The 20039-nt window shown below is 39.0% G+C and overlaps 2 protein-coding genes and 1 long non-coding RNA gene across 6 annotated transcripts; all 3 read right to left on the reverse strand.

Moving 5' to 3' along the window:
• Positions 1-2488: 2488 nt before the first annotated feature.
• LOC116194161 lies at positions 2489-4514 on the reverse strand. Of its 2 annotated transcripts, XR_004154364.1 has the most exons (3): positions 4044-4513; positions 3538-3705; positions 2489-3450 (listed from the first exon to the last, which is right to left on the reverse strand). It is a non-coding gene; the product is annotated as an uncharacterized LOC116194161 (long non-coding RNA). The 2 variants fall into 2 exon arrangements; XR_004154359.1 differs by having other exon boundaries at positions 2489-3705; positions 4044-4514.
• Positions 4515-9932: 5418 nt separating this feature from the next.
• Positions 9933-12044, reverse strand: LOC116201008. Of its 2 annotated transcripts, none has more exons than XM_031532065.1 (2): positions 11073-12039; positions 9933-10386 (listed from the first exon to the last, which is right to left on the reverse strand). In XM_031532065.1, exons 1-2 carry the CDS (start codon positions 11850-11852, stop codon positions 10126-10128), a joined length of 1041 nt encoding a protein of 346 aa, XP_031387925.1. In that variant the 5' UTR covers positions 11853-12039; the 3' UTR covers positions 9933-10125. The 2 variants fall into 2 exon arrangements, with proteins under 2 accessions (XP_031387925.1, XP_031387934.1); XM_031532074.1 differs by having other exon boundaries at positions 10232-10403; positions 11073-12044.
• A 256-nt stretch (positions 12045-12300) lies between these two features.
• Positions 12301-18247, reverse strand: LOC116200995 (far upstream element-binding protein 2-like). 2 transcript variants are annotated; one of them, XM_031532055.1, is made up of 7 exons: positions 17743-18247; positions 16955-17307; positions 16491-16676; positions 16290-16391; positions 16134-16205; positions 15877-15993; positions 12301-13717 (listed from the first exon to the last, which is right to left on the reverse strand). In XM_031532055.1, the coding sequence occupies exons 1-7, from the start codon at positions 17936-17938 to the stop codon at positions 12575-12577; spliced, it is 2169 nt and encodes a 722-aa protein (XP_031387915.1). In that variant the 5' UTR covers positions 17939-18247; the 3' UTR covers positions 12301-12574. The 2 variants fall into 2 exon arrangements, with proteins under 2 accessions (XP_031387915.1, XP_031387907.1); XM_031532047.1 differs by having other exon boundaries at positions 17737-18247.
• Between the last annotated feature and the right edge of the window lie 1792 nt (positions 18248-20039).

Consider the following 20039-nt stretch of genomic DNA (forward strand, 5'->3'; position numbering starts at 1 on the left):
ACGGTGCGTTTGGTTTCAGAGTTAAAGTAATTTTGATTTTGATTGTGGAAAAGGACAAATGTTATGTAGTATGTTGAGTTAAAGTTAAAGTTAAAATATTTGACTTGGGAAATGTGTATTTTTATTGTGTAATGGGTTGAGTTAAAGTTAAAAGTAAAAGTAAAATTTTTGTGATTTTAACCCTGAAAACAAACGGGCCATCATTATTCATGAAAATTTTGAATTAAATTTATAAATAAATAAAAAATAAAAAAATTCCTAAATTAGAAGATAGAAATGGAAACAATTAGTTAAAGGAAGAGTGACGAATTCATAAACAATTTGAATTGTGAAAAAGAAAATCTTCCTAGAATTTTTTTAAATTTCTACATAAGTAAACATATTTTTTACTATTCTCAACTTTTTAAAAAAATTTCTAACAAAAATGAACAATTCTCCGGAAGTAAATATGCCCATATTTCTTATTAGTCGACCATGCCTAAATTAAATTAGTCAGGGCTTATTGGATTTCCGGATATTAGTGTGGACCCAAAAAAATGATATAACAAGTCTCTACTGATTGGAACACATTTTAACAACATAAATATTTTAAAAGGATCAGAAGCAGTCTACCAGGAAAAAATAAAAGATCACAAGCAAATTCCAGTGCACAACTTTCTTTTTTCAAAAGTCCATATATAGAACTTTCAGTTCATGTGAACAACATTTATGTAAGATTGATAGTAGTCCTTTGATAGTGTTTGCAACACACACTTTGAATTCTTGAAGAACGGCTTGAAAACATCTATATTATAGAGGGGAAAATAAACTCCACGTGCTTTCTTATGTAAATAAGAGAAGAACCTTAAAAATTAACTTAAAACCTTTACCTTTTTTTTGTAGAGGTTAGGATGCGTTTGGCAACGGAATTGAATTGAGTTGAGTTATGTTTCTTATTTTAATGTTTTTATAAAAGGACCCTAGTTTTATTTCTTTTTTGCACAATTGCCCAACTCTGTCTCTCCCCCCTTCTCCATTGTCTCTCTCTAGGGCAACTCTCTCCCCCTCCCAATCAACCTCTCTTTCTCTTCATCTCAATGCCTCAACCGAGCCTGAAATCATCATCAAGGGTGAAGCTCAACTTCACGACTCCCTCGGAGCCTAGATTGAGGCCCTGCATGCTCCACTTCATGTGCGACTCCTACTTTGGCTGCGACTAGGAGTACAAGTTCTCTCTCGATGTTGGGGAGACCATAGACGTCGATGATGCCAACAACGATGATAGTGGACGGGAGGATGGCCTAGGTTGCCGCTCCCAATGAGGTTGTCCCAGTGATTGAGGGTCCAATAGAGGAGGGGAAAGGAGATCTTGGCTCTCTCCTGATTTTAGGGTTTCGTCAAAGTGAAATATGAGGTAAATTTTGGTTTGATTTCTTGGTGCGGGTTCGTCAAATTGAAATCTTAAAGTCATCGTGGCTTGAGAACTATTGCCATGAGTTGTAATTGGCTTGTCGTGGGTGGGACAACCATGGAAGTGAAGTAATCAATTAGAGAAGGGAGAAGAAGGGCATGAAGATGAAGAAGACGATGAACAGTGCTCGGTGGGGCAAAATTGAAAAAATTTCAAATTTTTGGGTCATTTTGAATTTTTGAAAAGTTTGTAGTAGAGTGAAGTGGGGTTGAGTCAAAACATAATTCTAAAACCAAACAGTCTCGTACTATTGCTTTGATCAAGAAATATCAATATATCCTTGAGCAAAGATGCTCGCAATGATTCATCTCACAATCTACAATGTCACAGTCGATGGGAGACAACATAGGGATGATATCTCGCTCGAAAAACTTAAGAACTAGTTTCTACATGGAGAAATGCGATAATTTCAATCAAATGATGATATGCAGAAAGAAAGTAAATACATAATTGATAAGTTCGAAGATTGTTCCAACAGAGAATTATATTGAAAAATCTAGTTTTATAGGATCAAAAAATCGAGTTCCACACTTTTTTTTTCAAATAAATAAAAGTTGTCGTCACACATCACATCATATAAAGATATTTTTAGAAGGTTTTTTTTTGCTGAATTATCTTTAGAAGGTTAGTTTATAGGTATTCACTAAAAATTTAGTCCTACCAAGTTGACGGCTAAAGCAAATGCATACATTTTTTTATTTCGAGTTCTTTCTTTTCATTTTCTTTTAATTTACAACGTGATTCCTAAAAATTTCAAAACATATAGAAGTCCTCTTGAAGTATTAGGTACAATAGAAATCATCCACCATTCTAACCTCTGACCACCGATACAATGAAGTTACACAACACATTATGTGTAGTGACTAATACAAGGTCATTGTAACCCTGAATTACAGAAAAATGCCACTTGCAAGAAAAGTGGTAACCTGAAGTACGATTCCTAGGGGTAATGTTGTATTTGGAAGTCCATTCGGGGCCGCGCAATCTGTATGGACCATAACAAATGAAGTTCACTTGAAAAGGAAATGCTAATTTGAGTTCTAGGGAACAGACATGTTGATTGATTGCTTCCAATTTCTCAAAGAACACTGCAAACAATTTGATTACATCTAAGTGAAAAAAATCTATAGTAAATTTTTCTCAGCCAAAACCAGCATTTAGGCTTATATTATATATAGCTAAAGCATCAAAGGTTCCAACGTTTCTATGATGAGAACATAATTGTTCTTGTCTTGAGAATGTGAGGAGAACATAAATGTTCTTGTCTTGAGGATATATATCAAGTGAGATACCGCTCTGCCGTTTGGAATTGATCACAAGGTGAGTCAAGGTATCAGTCCATCTATGAAAACTATAGCCATAACTTGACTACATCGTAGGCTGTAAATTCAACGACCGCCAAAGAAACAACCTACACAATAAAAATTATCAAGAAATCAACTTGTACAGCTCCTTGTATGCAACATATGTTCCCTGATATAATTGATGGTCAAGCCCACGTAGAGTTGCCTCCATCCTTGGTCACGAGCGATAGAAGTTAATTAGCGCCTACATGGTGCTGTTATACCAAAATTCTCATGCACCTTATTCTTGACCCAGATAAATCAAACATAAGATGGTAAGACCGTAGATCAGCTCGAATTTCACATTAGTTTTTCATGCAAAGTATATTTGATATCCTGTAGCGTCCAGCTTATTTTCTAGGCAGTGGGCTCACCAGCTAATATAAGCACGCTTTTCTTCAATTGGGTGAATCGCTAGGTCCAAGGATGAGATGAACCAAAGATTGAGAAAATTAGGTTGAGATTAATATCATGATGACTTGTAGCATGCATCCGCATCTCTCTTCGGATCACATCCAAGGAGGACGTGAAGGTTTGCCCGACAACCCGGCCACATCTCCAATCCTTCTAGTCCTTGGAGACCTGTTGCTTGAGCTTTTCATGCACATATTATTTCTGGCCAGTTACATATTGGGAGGATCCCGACAAACGTGGGACCTGAATATAGTATTAAATAGAAAATTGCACCAAATTTGCAAAAACCAAAAGAAGGATGAAGCAAAAAAATCCTCAAACTAAACATACCTTATTATGCGCCAAAGCCTGGATAAAAAGCATGTATTCCGCCTTTTTCTGTGAATTTAGTCGAACACATCTAGTAGCCTCTAATGCCGAGATTGAGAATGCCGCTTTCATACGGCGTAACGGCAGCTATGCTGTTGAGCCCCAACTTGTAATGCACAATTGATCAGTCTATCATAGAAATAAGATTAGCCTAGAGAAGCGAATGTCCTTATGGCTTCTTGGAAATTATAGTTCCACCTAAATTTTTTCCGAATCCCCATATAAATATTAGCCCTAATACAAGACAGTGATTTTGATGAAAACCAAAGTAATGTTCAAGTGTATTGGAAAAGACTCAGCCAATTTCAATCATGTGCGATAACTGGGCCATTCCATCAAACATGCAGTATGCACAACGATAATTGACAATTTGCAAATACATTATCCAAAAAGAATAAAGGCTAGGTTTGACAACAAGCCATTAGAAAAAAAAAATTATAAATTCAAAAGGAAGAAGAAAGAATTACTTGACCGGGGGTGTGTGGACGCAAATCAATAAAATATCGAGGCTGGAGCAAACTCTAAATTCATCTTGTGAGAAGACGTTGAACTGATGAGTGGAGGAAGAGGAGCTAGGTCGGACAATGTGCGGATCGGCAAAGGAGGAAAGTAGAGGCAAGATTAAGCCTGTGGCGTCCGACTGTGTATGGGATCAGAAGATATTGTACTGTTGCCAAAGGCTAGGCAGCGTCCGATAGCGTTTATTACGGTGAAGAAGAGCATCAGTTTATTGTGGAAGCACCATTTGGCATCCTACCCGTAGAAAGAAACAGCCAATACTTTATGGATCTGCCAGAGCGATAGAGTAAACAGATTTTTTTTTTTTGTGAGAGTCTACAAGTAGCCTATGGGAGAGGCAAACTGGTGATATTTGAGAGAAAAACAGTTATACGTTCCCTAAGAAGACGTGGCTGGACTAGAGTCCCTAAAGTGAAAAGCGGTTACAAGGTATATATAGAATTTCAAAAAATCATAGGGGCATTTTAGGAAGTGAGATATGGAGAAATAAAATTGAGGCCCGTACTTTCCCGGTCGATTCGGGGTCGGGGCCGGTAATCGGCGACCCTGACCCCTCTACCGAGGGCGTCGGCACCCACAGAGGACGCCGGCGCCCTCGGTGAATCGGCGACCCCGACCCCCTCCCCCTTCGATTTTTCTTTATAGGACTAAAATGAAACAAAATAGAAAGTTGAAGATATGAATGATAAAAGAAAAAGATTTATGATCAAAATTATTAAAAGGCTAAAGATTGAGGACTGAAAATAAAAAAAATTAATGTTGTAACCCCCTATGTCTAACGGAACAAATGTCTAATTATCCCAAACAAAAAAACAAAGTGCGATTTGTCTCGATCCCAAATCACAATGGGATTTTTGTCTTTTTCCCATAAATTTTTTCTTTCCTCTTTTTCTTTTTTTTTTCAATGTAAAAACATCATATGGCATTTCAATTGAGTATTATTATTATTATTATTAATTCAGGGATGAAGCCAGGTTTCAAACTACCGTCATCAAAATTTTAAAAGCCTTCTCATGTCGCCATGTCAATATTTTAAATTTTTTAAATTTTTTAAAAAACTTTTATAATATAATTTCAATATATAGTTTCTTATTAAATAGAGTTTCTATTATCATTATATGTGATATATTTTTTACACTATATAAAATGTGCTATATATATATATATAAATATATAATATCTAACCGATAAATACTCATATACGTAAACCCATTTATGAATATGAATATTAATATATAGCTGCTTACATGAACCCAATTCACGAAATCCAAATTGTCTTCAACATAAATAAAAAAAATTACAAACTCTAAGACGGTTAAGAGAAAAATCACCTCGCGAGAAATCAAGATTGAAATCCAAGCAAAACCCAGCTTAATGACAGACGAACTGGGAAGGAAACCCCTGAATGTCGTAATTCGTCAAACTGGAATCACATCACATCCCTAGCCCCAAAAAAAAAAAATGGTATCACATCAAAACCCAACTCATAGACAGACGAACAGGGCAATATAAACCCTAAATTTGTTGTTTAATTGCGTCTCCCTCCCACTTAAAACGGGCTTTAATGAAGAATCTCAGGGGCTAACAAGAACGAAATTTACCAAAATTTCTCCAGCAGAAGAAAAAAATCCTAACTTTATCAGTGCTAAAAGAAGTCGTGGTCGCCGGCCTGGGCGCCCCTTTCCCCAATTTAGTCGAGTTATTAATTAAAAAGAAAATTACAAGGAGAAGAAGAAGGAGAGAGAGCGCTCTGATGAGCTTCTGACAGGAGCTTCCGATGATGACCGAAGACACCCACGACCAATCACGGGGATAGTAGGGGTAAGAGGAGAGGGAAGAGAGGAATTTTTTTTAATAATTTAATTTATTTTAATTAAAAGATAAAATTTCTGTTATAGTATATGAGCCACATCAGATGTCCTTTGCCACGTCAAGCGACACATAATGAAAAACTCATGACATCAATGAAAATTATGGGAATGCAGTTAATTGTAACATTTAAAAAAATTTTGTACCAAATTATTATAAAAAAAAAATTTTGTACCAAATTATTATAAAAAAAAAATTTTGTACCAACCGTGTAACTTTTTACAAGGTTAGTTTTTAAAAATATATAGATACGATTTGTGGAATTATCTTTTATTTTCTCGATAATTTTAGCTTTCTATAAAAAAATATTTTTTAATATTTTAATTCTTTAAAAGATATAAATATATATTTGTGAGACCGATCATCATTTTCTAGGATTTTTTAAGTTTTTTTTAAAGGAATTTTTAAAAATGTGCCTATCTTGTTGCATGTTCCGCCTGGCATTAGGTACTTCCCTCGATAATAGAAGAATATGAGAAAGGATCAAAATCAAGAGGTATATCTACTGTTGATGTTGTGCTTGGGAATCTGAACACGAAGATACAGGAAAATAGTTTGGGAGGAGGATCGGCCGAAGCATGAATTGAATTGAGTGATTGCCCGGATAAAACAGCTAGAGGAACTTTGTGCGCTGTATGTTGCATGGAACGCCGGTAATTAATTAAGGCGCTAAACTTGAAGTTGAAGGAGGGAAAGGAGGAGGAGTAGGAGCAGGAGGGGAGCTACCGTAGGAAGGCCCCGAGCTAAGCTAGAGGCTGTTCGAGTTTTATCTCGATTGGGGTGTGCGTCATTGTCTCGGACCTACATCCACGCTGCTCAAAACCCTAAAAGGTGCACCAGCAGCTAGCCCAAGGTCTTGTTAATTGATTTTACGATAAGTAAAATATGAGATCGTTGGCAGCATATATATATATGTGTGTGTATGTAAATGTTTATAAGCCGAATATGAGATCGTCGGCAGACAATTCCTCTGTAAGCTGTATCTATATGATCTATTTCTCCTATCTGATTCTGATCCGATCCTATACGAATTACGAAGCCAAAAAACCAGGTGTGGTATTAATTTGCGGATCATATAGATGAAGTAGATTCATAAAGTAATTCAATTTCAGCCTTGCAATTGCAGAGATTAAAATTTAGAAAAATAAAAATAAAAAAGATATTCTCCATGAAATAACAAAGCAAATTGAGGGTGCTCTATGCTATTTGCTGATCGATATAAAATATATTCGCGTTTCTTCCTTCCTTCCTTCCTTCCTTCCTACTGGATTAAAAATGTCTAGCTTAGTATCCCCGAGCTAGCTAGCACCCCTTGGCCAGGGGAGAACTCGATCCGTCTGGAGGGGAGAGGAATAGGATGGAGGTCCGACACCATATCGACGAGCACCCCTTGACTCAGTATGATCTGGATTAGGAGAGACTCACCTGCTGCGATTGTGACACTCCCTTCCAACTCCCCGAATATTATTGCCCCAATTGCAAGTACTGGCACGCAGTTTACTGCCCCGGATGTGGAGAAATCATCCAAGGCGAAACTTGTGTCTACCCTGAATCGATCCGAATGCTGCTTCTTCGTCCGCAGATCTTGCACTGATAAATGGTCGCAGCAGATAAAAGCATCCCTTTCACCCACTCCACCCTCTGAACATTTACTATAGGAGAACGGATTCGGAGTATATACGAAAATATACCTGCAGCGCTTGCCATAAAGTCACCTGGTGCTCCGTGTATCATTGTGGAGAGTGCTCGTTCAGCCTCTGCCTTGAATTAATGTGTTTCGATGAATCCCGCCACAAAGATCGAAGATGGAAACTAAATCCTCTATCCTTACGAGAACACGACCTTTAGACAGCGCTGTAGCGTGCGTCTGCAATGAGAAGGACCGGCAAACTTTCGTCTTCTTCTGCATGGTTCCCACGAGTGGTTACGCTGTTCATGTCCATTTTGCATGCGCTCCGCTTTCTTTTCCTGAAACTGTGAAGCATCTATACCATCATCACAGGCTTGTTCTCATTAAGCCCAAGGCTGATCGAGACGACAGAGAAGACAACCCCGAGCCCGAATTTGAAGGAGAATATGACTCTGATGAGTACTACTACTGTGGTGTGCGAGCTGAGAAGGAGCTGAGAAGGAACGCAGGAAATCCAGTTTACTACTGCAAAGAATGCGAGTTTTCTGCTCATGTTGGGTGCAGCATCGCCAAGGTACGTAGAGCTTTCGTTTTAGGAATATGATGATTCTCTTCCTTTTTAATTACCTCATTTCATGAATTATATTCCTACTTAAGTGATCGAATATGTAATGCAATTGTTCATACTCCTCTGACCTATTAGATTTCTGGAAATCTTTTAGCGGTTATATATATATATATGTTTCCTTCTCAAGGCACCAAGAAAGTGCCAGTGAGCAAAGACGAACCCCATAAAAACACGAGAGTGAGTTTAGGAAATAACAAGAGTCGGTTCTTTGTCCTGAAACCTTTTTTTTTTTCCTCTCTTTTTTTTTGAAATGTAGTTCGAGGGGGCGAGAAAGTTTATATGTAATGCATCGTGCATGATGATTTTTTTTTTATCTCTCTTTCTCTAAAACTAAGTGATGAGAAGCTGACATATGTTTTTTGGAGCTAGCAAAAGAGTGACTGAAGGTTTGCCGGAAATATCTCGCGAGTACCGCTCCCTGTTCTTAAGTTTATGAGTTCAATGAATGTCATATATATGTTCACAGAATTTGTTGAGACATGTTGTCTCACGTGGAAAAATTGAGAAATAAACCACAAGCTTATATGAGATTTGGGTCCAGCAACCTATTAACTTAAGCTTTTGGGTTGCAGATAGACTCAAGTTTGTATAGGTTCAAGTATGAATTTTTACATAATTGAAGGTTTTGATGGGACATCCTTGAATGAATATTGTTATATTGTATCATGTGTTACCTTCTCTAGTTGCCAAATACGAGAGCCACTTGAGGTCCAAGGGACGTGACATTTCAGACCCTTATCTTGAAAAGATAGATAGCGAGCTCTCGGTCAGAATTTCGTAGAAAGTAGGAGGACGAAGTAAGAGCAAAACTCGAGGCCTTGTCACCAAAACTGAAGGAACTTGACAATGAGCGTTCTTGATATCTCGCATCTGCAGTGCTGAGCGTGGAGAAGCCACAAGCTGCCTGAATTTACATTCTTCTCTCTCTCTCTCTCTCTGGTTTGTTGCTTTAGTCGATATGCAGATGAGATGAACAGCTCAGCTTCTCAAAGTTAACTGAACTGATATATCCTGCAATTGAAAATCAGTGGGTGTACCTGCTGGAGGCCTGGACTTGAAACTCCGTTCTCTTGATTGATGTTACTTAAGATATTGTCTGGCTTGGCTTGGAAATGTTTATGGCGAAACCCTTGCTCTTCCATTTTTGTTATCGAAATGAAATGGAAACAATCAAATGTATTCCCCATTCACGCATGATAAGAGGAACAGTTAATAAGATGAAGTGGCTTAGAATATGCTGCTTTTATGGAAACAGAGACACCATGCTATGCTATTGCTACATGTTTATTAACAGACATGAGAATTAATGGATATTGTTCACTCATTATAATTAAAAAACACACGGCATGCAGTAGCACTTTTAGTTCCGGAGAGGAAAGGAAATGCCTCCAGCTAGTGCTACACTGGTAATCCTACATTGTTTTCTACTGATCAATCGGCCAGCCGGCCGCAAGTGCAACTGGTAGAGCTGTACGTTGTTCAGTCAGCCATTTCTTAATGTAATACAACCACTTGTACCTATTCATAATTAGCCAGCATCTGCCATCCCAACTGAACTGTCTAAATTAATTGCTGCTTTAGGGCTGGGGACTATGCAGGGAAAATTTTTTCTCATGAGCTGAGGGCCGATAGAGAACTTTCTCATGTAAAGCGAAGGTCGAAATTCTCTTCAGATCTCGAAGGGGAGATCACCTCCTATACGATATAATGGAAGGTCAAGACTGAGCCAGCTGCTGATGGCCAGGTTAAGATAAAGGAAGAACTTTTAAGTCTGTTTCACTTTGCACAAATTATTATATTGCCTGGAAGGATAAAACATAAAGATGAAAAATAAGATCCCCATCCCCGAGAAGATCACAACTCCAACTCATACTACACTTGCAATGTAATTTTTGAGCTCAGGTCAAATAGTAACTTGTTGCAGGCCTAGCGGATCAAATGAGTACTTGTTTTCAAACCTATGCCTTGAACATGATATATATTCGGACCGTTCACTCTCGAGTGTCCCCAAATTCGACCTCACCGCTCCTAATTTTGATCTTAGCTCAGCTTCTTTTCCTGACAGCATTTCAATCTCTTCGTCAAGCTTCGCTAGCCATGGATATACAAATACACCTTTGGCCTTGGCCTCAGTCTCATACTCCTCGATCAGAGTGGGCAGCACCTGAACGAGAAACATTCCTGACATAAACTTCAATTACTTTGAAAGTGATGGAATGTTTGTGCATTAATTTATTAGTACTTGCTCATCATGTAAAACAGTAAGTATAGTAACACTAAATCTCTCTCTTATGGGATGGAACCAAAACGTTATTTTATTTTATTTTAATGATGGTGGACAACAGTAATGGCAACATTGTTGCTCCCCACTACGCAATGTTCGAGCTCTCGTGTTTAACCGCAAACATATCAAACGAACTGAACAACCAGCACAAGCACTGGTCCTTCAGTGTAGCACACCCAGAGACCTAGTATAGTTCACAAAAATCGGAGATGAACTTGGACCCAAGCCAAAGAGCCCACCCCTACATATTGTCCTCGGGAATTTGAACTCTACGCCTGGGATCTTCAACTCACATGAGAGTGAGCTTAAAATCACTAGGCCTTCACCCCCGATAGTGAACCAAAATGTAATTTGTGTGGGAAATGAAAAGACAATAAACGGCAAAGATCGAGATAAAAGATTGCAAAATCTTCTCCATGTTTGTTACCAAGTAATCTCAGCATATAAGCACTATGTAACCGGAATTCCGGTGCACGGACATCACACACACACATAAACACGCACTAGATATATACATATATATATGTGTCTAAATGGATGGAAACTCGGTTTTTTTTTTTTTTTACCTCGGAGAGGACGCAGCCAACGTGAGCAGCAAAGTGACAGTCTGCACAGTGATACACGGGATGTGCTGGATCTCTCGTCTGCTCGCAGGCATCGCAGTAATACGCAGTCCAACCCTCTTCCTTCACAAACTCGGTCAGGGTAACGGCATGAAAGTGGCTGTCGTTCTTGATCTTTTCGGGGAAACGACTGCAAAGGTTGCTGCAGGTCAAATGAACCGCGTAGCCGCATTTCGGGACGGTACAGATAAAGATGGAGGTGTGGCGGTCTGTCCGGTCGCAAACTGTACATTTCTTCTCGAAGGTGGTGTTCTCGAAGAGGAACAGCTGGTGCTTTCCATCAGTGAGGGTTAATGGGGGGTCCTGGTTCAACGGGGCACAGCGGAGGCAGATCCTGAAGTCGCAGCCGCGGGAGCACTGGTACACGAAGCGGCGGGTCCACCGGCTGCAGCAGTCACACTTGAACTCACTGACGTCCTTGTGGGTGCTCTTGAGGTGGCGGGAGAGAGGGTGGATCGGGTGCAGGGGGTGGCGGATCTCCGCGGGCCACTTGTCGAGACAGGATTGGTGGAGGAAGAAGTGGCACTCCCTGCTGCAGGTGTAGATGGGCCCCGCTATTGGCTCGTCGCAGCCGAGGCAGAAGGTGATTAAGGTGTACCTACAGCTGCTGCACCGGAGGTCGGGAAGCTCCAGAGGGTTCCTGCAGTGGCAGCAGGGGAGGACGCCGGTGTTCAAATCATACAGAACGATGGAGTGCTTGTGGATGGGATGTTGAAGTTCCATTATTATCTCTCGATCTGACTACAAATCTATCTATCTATCTATCTATCTATCAATCTATCTGAACAAGACCAAGACCAACCTTTTTATGAGCAAAAAAAAAAAAAAAAGAGGACCAAGACCAAGAACCGAAGGGAGGGTGGAGGTGAGCGAGTTTATGTTTATGCTTTGGTTGGAGATTCTTTTATTGTCAATCGAAAGAAATTATGGGAATTGATAATGCTCGTAGTTTGTTTCAGTCAGCTAAAACGGCGAGGACAGAATGAGGAGTTGACTTTTTTCCATTTGTCTTTTCGTCAAATTCCAGCGTTCCACTTCCCATTATTGGGCATTAACTGTTATAGTTGACGTTGAAGCCCACAGCCACAGAACAGGATTGGATTGGAGTAAATTGCGAACGAAGCAAAGCCCACCAAGCCCCTCCCTCACCTCATCTCAAATAATTAGTTAATTAATGCCAACAAAAAAGAAACAAGTTTTGATTACCAAAGAGTTGTAATAGGAATAGCAACAGAGAAATCGAAATTGGCTGGGGTAAAGAGATAAAGATGAGATCCCAAAATCACCAACATTCTAGCCTTCCAAGAAAGAAAGAAAGGAAAAAAAAAAATTTGCTTGCTATGTAAGGATTTTTTGATACATTGGACTAACAGATATAACTAATACCAACTTTCTTTTTAAGTAGAGACTAGAGATTCCACAATTTCCATCTGATCACTCACTCCTCAACGGGCAGCAGGCGGCCCACCATAAGCCTGTTGGGTGGTGGAGTCATACTGAGAAGGATAGGAGGTGGCCTGTGCTGCTGGTGGAGGCTGTTGAGTGAATCCCGCCTGCTGTTGTTGATGCTGCTGCTGCTGCGGCAGCTGCGTATAGGATGCTGCTGCGGCGGCTACAGCACCTGGATCTTGAGGAGTTGCTGCTGCTTGATGATGATACGCCGTTGCTTGCTGCTCAGTAGTAGGATATCCTGCTGCTTGTTGCACGGACGAAGGGTACGAGCCATAGCCAGCAGCCCCACCTTGCCCTTGCCCGTCAGTTGGATACATAGGATAACTAGTCTGCTGCTGCTGCTGTTGCATTGGAGGCTGCTCAGTCACTGCAGGGTACGATGATGGGTAAACCTGTTGTTGGGATCCATATAACTGATTCGAGGAGCCCAGATGATAGCCTGTCATTGCATCTCCTCCTGGTTGATTGCCCCTAGGGTTTCCATACGACTGAGGAGGATGATTGGGATTCATACCATAAGATGCTGCTACTGGTGGTTTACCATACTGTTGTTGAGTGTAATACCCAGATTGTGGGGCAGCCTGTGAGTAAACTGGTTGAGAGCTTCCATAACTATGTGATGGGGGAGCACTCTCATACTTGGCTTCATATCCCGAATGCCCATAACTCTGGTGAGTCGGTACAGGCTGTGATGAATATGGGGCTGAATGCCCATACTCTGGTGGACCTTGGGTCGATGGTCCATAATTGTAATTCGCCTGTGGTTGCGGTGGGCCTGCAGCATGCCCATGAATTGGAGGACCAGAATGAGAGCCAAGCGCCTGAGCATTTGGCCCATGCCCTCCATAGAAATCATAGTTATTCCCACCATGAGGAGGTGGCCTTTGGTCCCAGCCAAAGCCAAAGCCACTCTGTCGAGGACCCAATTGTGGGGGTGCTGGGGGGTTATAGGATGGAGGATACTGTGGATTCTGAGAGGGATATGGCCCTCCTCGCTGCTGCTGATAATCATATCCCATCATCGGCTGAGAGGGATAAGGAGGACCACGTGGTGGACCCCACTGCGCTGGCGGTCCGCCACGTGATTGATAAGCCTGTTGACGATAACTGCCAGAGAGATGCGACGGTTTTGGAAGCTACAATTATGCGGAACAATCAGAAAACATGTAGTCAGCGTATATAAGCAGAGAGGGCAAAAACAGCAAAGGCATGAGTCACAAGGAAATTAATGATATAATCAGTCGTAGACATATATGTACATCCCAATCGTTAAAAGCGCATACATAAGAGCATTGCAAGTGAAGAGATATGTAAGAGTTATCAGATAAAAAAGCTCATAACAAAAACACCAGACAGTCAGGTAGCTTGCACACAACACAAACTACCACAAGGAAAACCATAAGATAAACGTCAGAAAATAAGGGAAACAAAAACGTAATTTACTTGAGATGATGCTCGAAAAAAATATGCGCAGGCACAGAATTATAGAAAGTAGGAGCTAAAACACCAAAAACATGATGGTAATTCTATCACTATCAATCACTTCACTCGGACAAGACAGTATTCATTTCAAGTCAATCCAAGTGCAGAAACGCATGGTCTTATGAAACAATTCGAGTTCCTAAACGGCATCTTCAGTTTTACTACATGATGCACAGACATGAGAATCTTAACTCTAGAAACTTCTTGCAATTCTATGGCTCAAGCAAGTGAGTAGTTTTGTAGGCAGGGAGCAGCAGAAGCACTCAAATTTATGATTCTTCAGGAGTCCTTTTCTTGTAAAAGGAGGAACAATTTCTTTCCCTAATCATTACCAATAAAAGAGAAGCAGAGCGTACATCTCAATCTTCCCCCTAATTTACCAATCAGAGAGAAACAAGAGAGTTGTAAACACATATCAAGAGAAACAATCCTTACTCGACATATTAATTTAACCCAAATCACCAATTTTCAACCACATAAGAATCCACACATCTTGACATTATCTAATGATCATTATGCTACTAGCATATTTGCTGAACTTCAACCACAAGGGCATAAACCACTTCTGCCATTATAACAGATAACATCGTGGAGGAGTTCACAAAGTAATGGGCCATCAAATTAAAAAAAAAACCACATTCATCAGGTCATAACTTTCCACATGCCGCATGTAGAGAATCCAAGAGTCACTAAGGAGGACTAGGGCTATGCAATGTAGCCTTACTGCATGATCTTTATTTTTAAGTCTCGAAGCAATCTTACCAACTATTAACATCCTGCCATTGCGAGGTTTAATGCTTGATACCTCTCTGCTGTGGTGAGAGAATAGGGTGGTTGTCTATTGCTACACCAACAACCAATGCGGACACCACGGGGGTAGGAATAGCCAAATCTGCATTTTATAAGCCAACCAGTTCTAAATCGGCACTTTCAACAAAGGAAAATTATGGCATGTGGCAACCGAGAGAGATCTTGGACTGTATGTATCATCTTTCTTATAATCATGAAGTTGCCTCGACATTGATTATCAATCACCCAGAAACATGACAGGCCTCCTAGTTTCATAGCAAGACCACACAACTCCATTTGCTTAGTGTTCTCTCTCACCCCCTCCGCCCCCCCCCCCAAAAAAAAAAAAAAAGATGTCTCTCAGAAGTCAACAAAGGTAGCCACATGACAGACAACAGCAGTTGCTCTATGAATCTTTTCAGAGTTGTAGATAGGTTCATATGCAGCAAGCAGTTGGGAGGTACATATCAACACTTCACTGTCAGAGAAGCACAAATTCATGCAGAGCCAAAGAAAAATCACATCAACTAGCACTTTACACTTCAATTATGCACTTGGTCTAACCTGCAAGTAACTGAAAGAACTTTCAACCTAAAAAAAGCAATTATAATTAGTACTACTCAAGTGAATGGCCATAAGCAAAGTAAATGGTCATAGGCAAAGTAACATGTGCTACCCCAAGCACCAACGAAAAGTATATAGTAAATCAGATCCAACGCGCAAAGAATAAGGTATAATTGTCATGTCATCCCATAATTGTGAGGAAGCACAGCAAAAACATAAACCCCCAAACAGCAGAAAATTTTGATCAATAGCACTTGAATCCTTATATGAACAAAAATTTTCGAAGTGAAACCCTTATAAAAACCATGATTTCCAAAAGACCAAATTGAACAAAATCACAAAAGCCAGATATATAGTTACACAAAATACCAATAGGAAATACAAAGCAAGCACAAAACAAAGAATGGATAGTGGAATCAAATAATAATTTACTTCAACGATGCAAGGTCAGCTTACAAACCTGTTTCATAACATCCTTTATCATCTCTATAGCAATATCAATTTGCCTCTTATAGCCCGTCACCCTTACGGTTCTTTCCTTGGATTCATCTCCTCCAGTAGGTTGTTGAGGTATCAACTAGAAAAGAGAGGAAGAAAATGAGCAAGTTAGAATGGAGCAATACCTAAAATCTTCAAATAAATAATACATATATCATTTGCCCCTTAAAAAAAAAATCCACTACTTCTTCGACAGAAAGTACATATCATTTCAACTACCTGGATGCGGGCCCCAGATTTGGTCTGCAGACCTTTGATTGTATCACCGCCTCGCCCAATGATTAAACCAACCTGAAGTGGGACAGTTTCAGCTCAGAATTCTTAGAACATTGTGCATTCAACGGTCCATGTGTGCATGGTTTTTGAGCGTATAACCTTTTCATTTGGCACTTTCATCTCGAATTGCTCAGCAGCACCTGCATTCTGTCCGCTGCCAAAGCCTCTGGCTACCAGAGAAGGGGAACCACCAGCATCTGCCTGCAGTGAGCTCAGACGGAATATGTGTCAAGCGTGATAGTGGAGAAAATAGAGGTGCAGAAAAAGAGACACAAGAGAGACATAGGAGAGAGTGAAGACCTCAGCTATGACATCTCTTATGAGTTTCTCAGCTTTGCTAATACTTTCCAAACTTCCAATCAGTTCAACAGGCCTCATCGAGCATGCCATATCAGCATCTGCATCCCTCACTATCTGAATTTTTGCCCCTGAATTAGACTGCAGCGAGCGCACAGTCTCTCCACCCTTGCCGATAAGAACCCCAACCTGCATCACAAGAAGCACTCAGTCAACAATCAACTTATTGTGTCCCGACCAAATAATGCAAACAATGAGCTCCCTCACCAGATAAAGTCAAACATCAATACCACTGATATTTTAATCTTAAAACAACAAACGTACAAGCACTCAAAGAGGAATTTGCAATTAGATTTGAAGAGTTGCTCATTTTGGATAACGACTCATATGCTCCTTGCCATGGAAAAAAAGCAATGTAGATCGATTTAAAACAACCTTTTGAAAGGAAATATGTGCATGAGACAGACCTTATCATTTGGGACTTCAATTTTACGTGAAATTGTTCCAGAATCGGTGATAGGTTCATGGTCCTGCTGCTGAAGCATAGAAGCATTAGCTTGTTGCAAAACATTATCAGAAGCAGGTTCCGCTTCTTCCAGGGGAGGTTCTTCAGTGTTGTCCGTTTGGGAACCTATAATGGCAGAAGGTTCAAAGTCACCAACATCATTATTGTCGGCAGCTGGCACTCCATCATCTGAAGCATCTTTACTATCTCTGGGATTTGAATCAGCATCCTCAGCCCCGCTGTTTTCTACATTTTCTTGCTCGCCGTTAGAAGACTCGTCCGCCTTCTTATCTTGATGTCCGTTCTCACTAGCCACTGCCCTCAAAAGGAATCAGGAAGCAAGTCAAGGGAGATTTTGATAATTCTCTTAGACAACAATAACGACAGACCACATTTCAAAGGGCATTTTTCGAGAGAGGAAGAGAGAGAGAAGACCCCGCCAACAGAAGCGCACATCACGAATAACGGTCGCAAAGAAGACCCGGTTAAACAAATGGCAGTATCATTTTGTTTATCAAGATTCAAGACAAGACTAGACTAGATGAAGTCAAAAGGCATCTCCTTTCCTTCTTCCCGCATACAAAAGTAAGTTTATAAGGAGGGGGAGGAGTAGTAGTAGTAGTAGTAGTTGCAGCTTAAATCCATGGTGGTGGCACTGAAAAATGCAGCTTTGAAGAGAATTGACGGTGTTCGACGTGGTTTATATATATATATATATATATAAATCTCAGTGAAAAAGATTACCATTACCTGAAGCATCGTCAAGGCGAGGCCGCTTCACATCGGGAGAAGATGGAGGCTCCGCCACCAATGCAGTGTCTTGGTGGGCATCACTAGGTTCCTCGGGCATCGGAGAGGTGGGTGGCTGGGGAGCTTCGGGCTCGAGATCTTCAAGCTTCCGCTTGTGGTCGGAATGTGGAGGCGCCACAATATCTTCCTCCGCCATTGGGTTGAATCAGATTTGGCACTTGAGAAGCGGAGAGGATCGAAAGATGAGTAAAAGGTTACTAGAGGGGAAGAACAGACATCACTAATCGGCCGTGTTAAGAAAGCTTCCCATTGGCTGGCGTTGTGAATGAAGGCTTTGTACCGTCCAGAGGAGCTGCAACTGCACCTGCACCCGCACCCCAGCAATCGAGAGAGAAACCCTAATAAAAGCTCCAACTCCACTCGTCTATAGGTTGTGCGTTGTGTTGTATTGCATCGTCTGTAGAGAGAGAGAGAGAGAGGACTTGGACTTGGACTTGGACTTGGACAGCAGAGGTAACAAAGGGCAGCCAGCCCAGGCCCCTTTTATCGTCTCGTCGAGGTTTTGGCCCTCCCCCCTTAACTTTACTTTCTTTTCAGTTTCATCCATTGAACTTTTTTCCTTTTTTTTCTTTAAGCAAAACCGGCCACTTCACCCGCGCATTGCACATAAATGTCAAGAATATTTACAACTTATAGAATCTTTAAAAATATTGATTAGTTTATAATTATACAATTAACTCTTTGATAATCTTCAAAATAATGATGAATAAAGAATGTTAAAATCATCGTATTGCATTTGCTCTATTAAATACTTTATTTAGATTAAAAACATTTATGGTTCTCACTTAAACAGCCTTAATTTATATATTTTATAAATCAGATTAGTAAATCACATGAATAAAATTATTTAATTAGAGTAATTAATTAATCCCTTTTAGTTAAAAAAACCCTTAATTTTCACTATCATAATTGTATTTAAGTAAATTTAATAAAAATAGAGACTAAATTTATTCCATTTATTTAATGAAATTTTTAAATAAATAAATTCTTTTAGCAACATTTTAAATTTCGAAGTATATGTAATATTAACATAGTACTTGTAATAGTTTTTTAATATTCCAAACCTCCATACAATTTCAATTATGTAAGTAATTACTTATGTGATAAATTTTAAAAAACTTTCCCTATACTTTTTTTAACTGAAAAACCCTATTATAGTTTCAAGAATATAAATCAGCATTTGTAGAATTGGAAAATAAAATAATTTTAATTAGTCAAATTTTTCAAAATATATATTTATTACTAAATTGTACGAACTTTTAGATCTATGCACTTGTATTATTTTTTTTATATTTAATATTGGTATATAAAAGTACATAGATATTCTAATAAACATAATTTTACATGTTAAATCAAGAATTAACAAATGGAAATAATTTTAGTAATTTGAATTGATATAAATATATTATCCTATAAAACAATTTATTTACTTGTGCATTAATTACTAATGCATTAAATAGAACATAGAAGATTAATGAAATTTGAGTAAATAGAAAGCTGAAAGCTTGACACATAGTATCACCTTGTTAATCCTAGAATGACACATGACACAATCTCGTTAAACATGCTTTTTCGTTTCGCTATTATATATTATATAAGTCGTGAAGTCCATGCGTTGCTTGAGATAGTTTTATCAATTTTAAAAAGTTATAATAAAATATTAAAAGAAAATTTTCTTGGAGAATAAAAAATGAAACAAAAATAATAAAATAAATAAATAACATTCGCATTTAATAGTAGAAGAACTTAATTTCTGAGAGCTTATGTATAGGGGTAGCAAGCTATATATTATATAGTAGAATAACATGCTTTTTCACATTTAATATAGTAGAAGAACTTACTTTGTGAGAACTTGTGTATAGAGGTAGCAACCTTTCAAGAGATAAAATTCACATCACTAATCTTGAAAAAGAATGTAAAAAAAACAAAAAATTAGAGAAAAATAAAACAATGAAAAATTTCGGTAAAGATAAGAGAAAAATCAAAGCATAAATTTAATAAACTCACTTGCATCTAGAGAGAGACATGATTTTGAGAGCTCGCGTCTAGTTGCAGACGTATTCTTTGTGAGCTAAATAGACTCTTATTTATGTATGCGATAATTCAGATTTATAATAATCATACAAAATATGGATAAAATATAATATGATTTGTTTTCTCTTTTCGGTGAACAAATATGATTTATTTTTTGAAACGAAAAATATAATTTTTATATATCTATAAATATTATCTAATTT

Source organism: Punica granatum, chromosome 1 (genome assembly GCF_007655135.1).
Source record: "Punica granatum isolate Tunisia-2019 chromosome 1, ASM765513v2, whole genome shotgun sequence".
In the NCBI taxonomy this organism is placed as follows: Eukaryota; Viridiplantae; Streptophyta; class Magnoliopsida; order Myrtales; family Lythraceae; genus Punica; species Punica granatum.

Bases quoted from the DNA above. Each gene is read 5' to 3' on its own strand.
- LOC116200995 (XM_031532047.1), bottom strand. From the start codon at position 17,938: ATGGCGGAGGAAGATATTGTGGCGCCTCCACATTCCGACCACAAGCGG. The intron at 17,308-17,736 runs GTAATCTTTTTC...TTTTGAGGGCAG, and splicing joins TGACGATGCTTCAGGTAATG to TGGCTAGTGAGAACGGACAT. The intron at 13,718-15,876 runs GTTTGTAAGCTG...GCATAATTGTAG, and splicing joins TAAAGGATGTTATGAAACAG to CTTCCAAAACCGTCGCATCT.
- LOC116201008 (XM_031532065.1), bottom strand. From the start codon at position 11,852: ATGGAACTTCAACATCCCATCCACAAGCACTCCATCGTTCTGTATGAT. The intron at 10,387-11,072 runs GTAAAAAAAAAA...TTTCTCGTTCAG, and splicing joins TTGGCTGCGTCCTCTCCGAG to GTGCTGCCCACTCTGATCGA.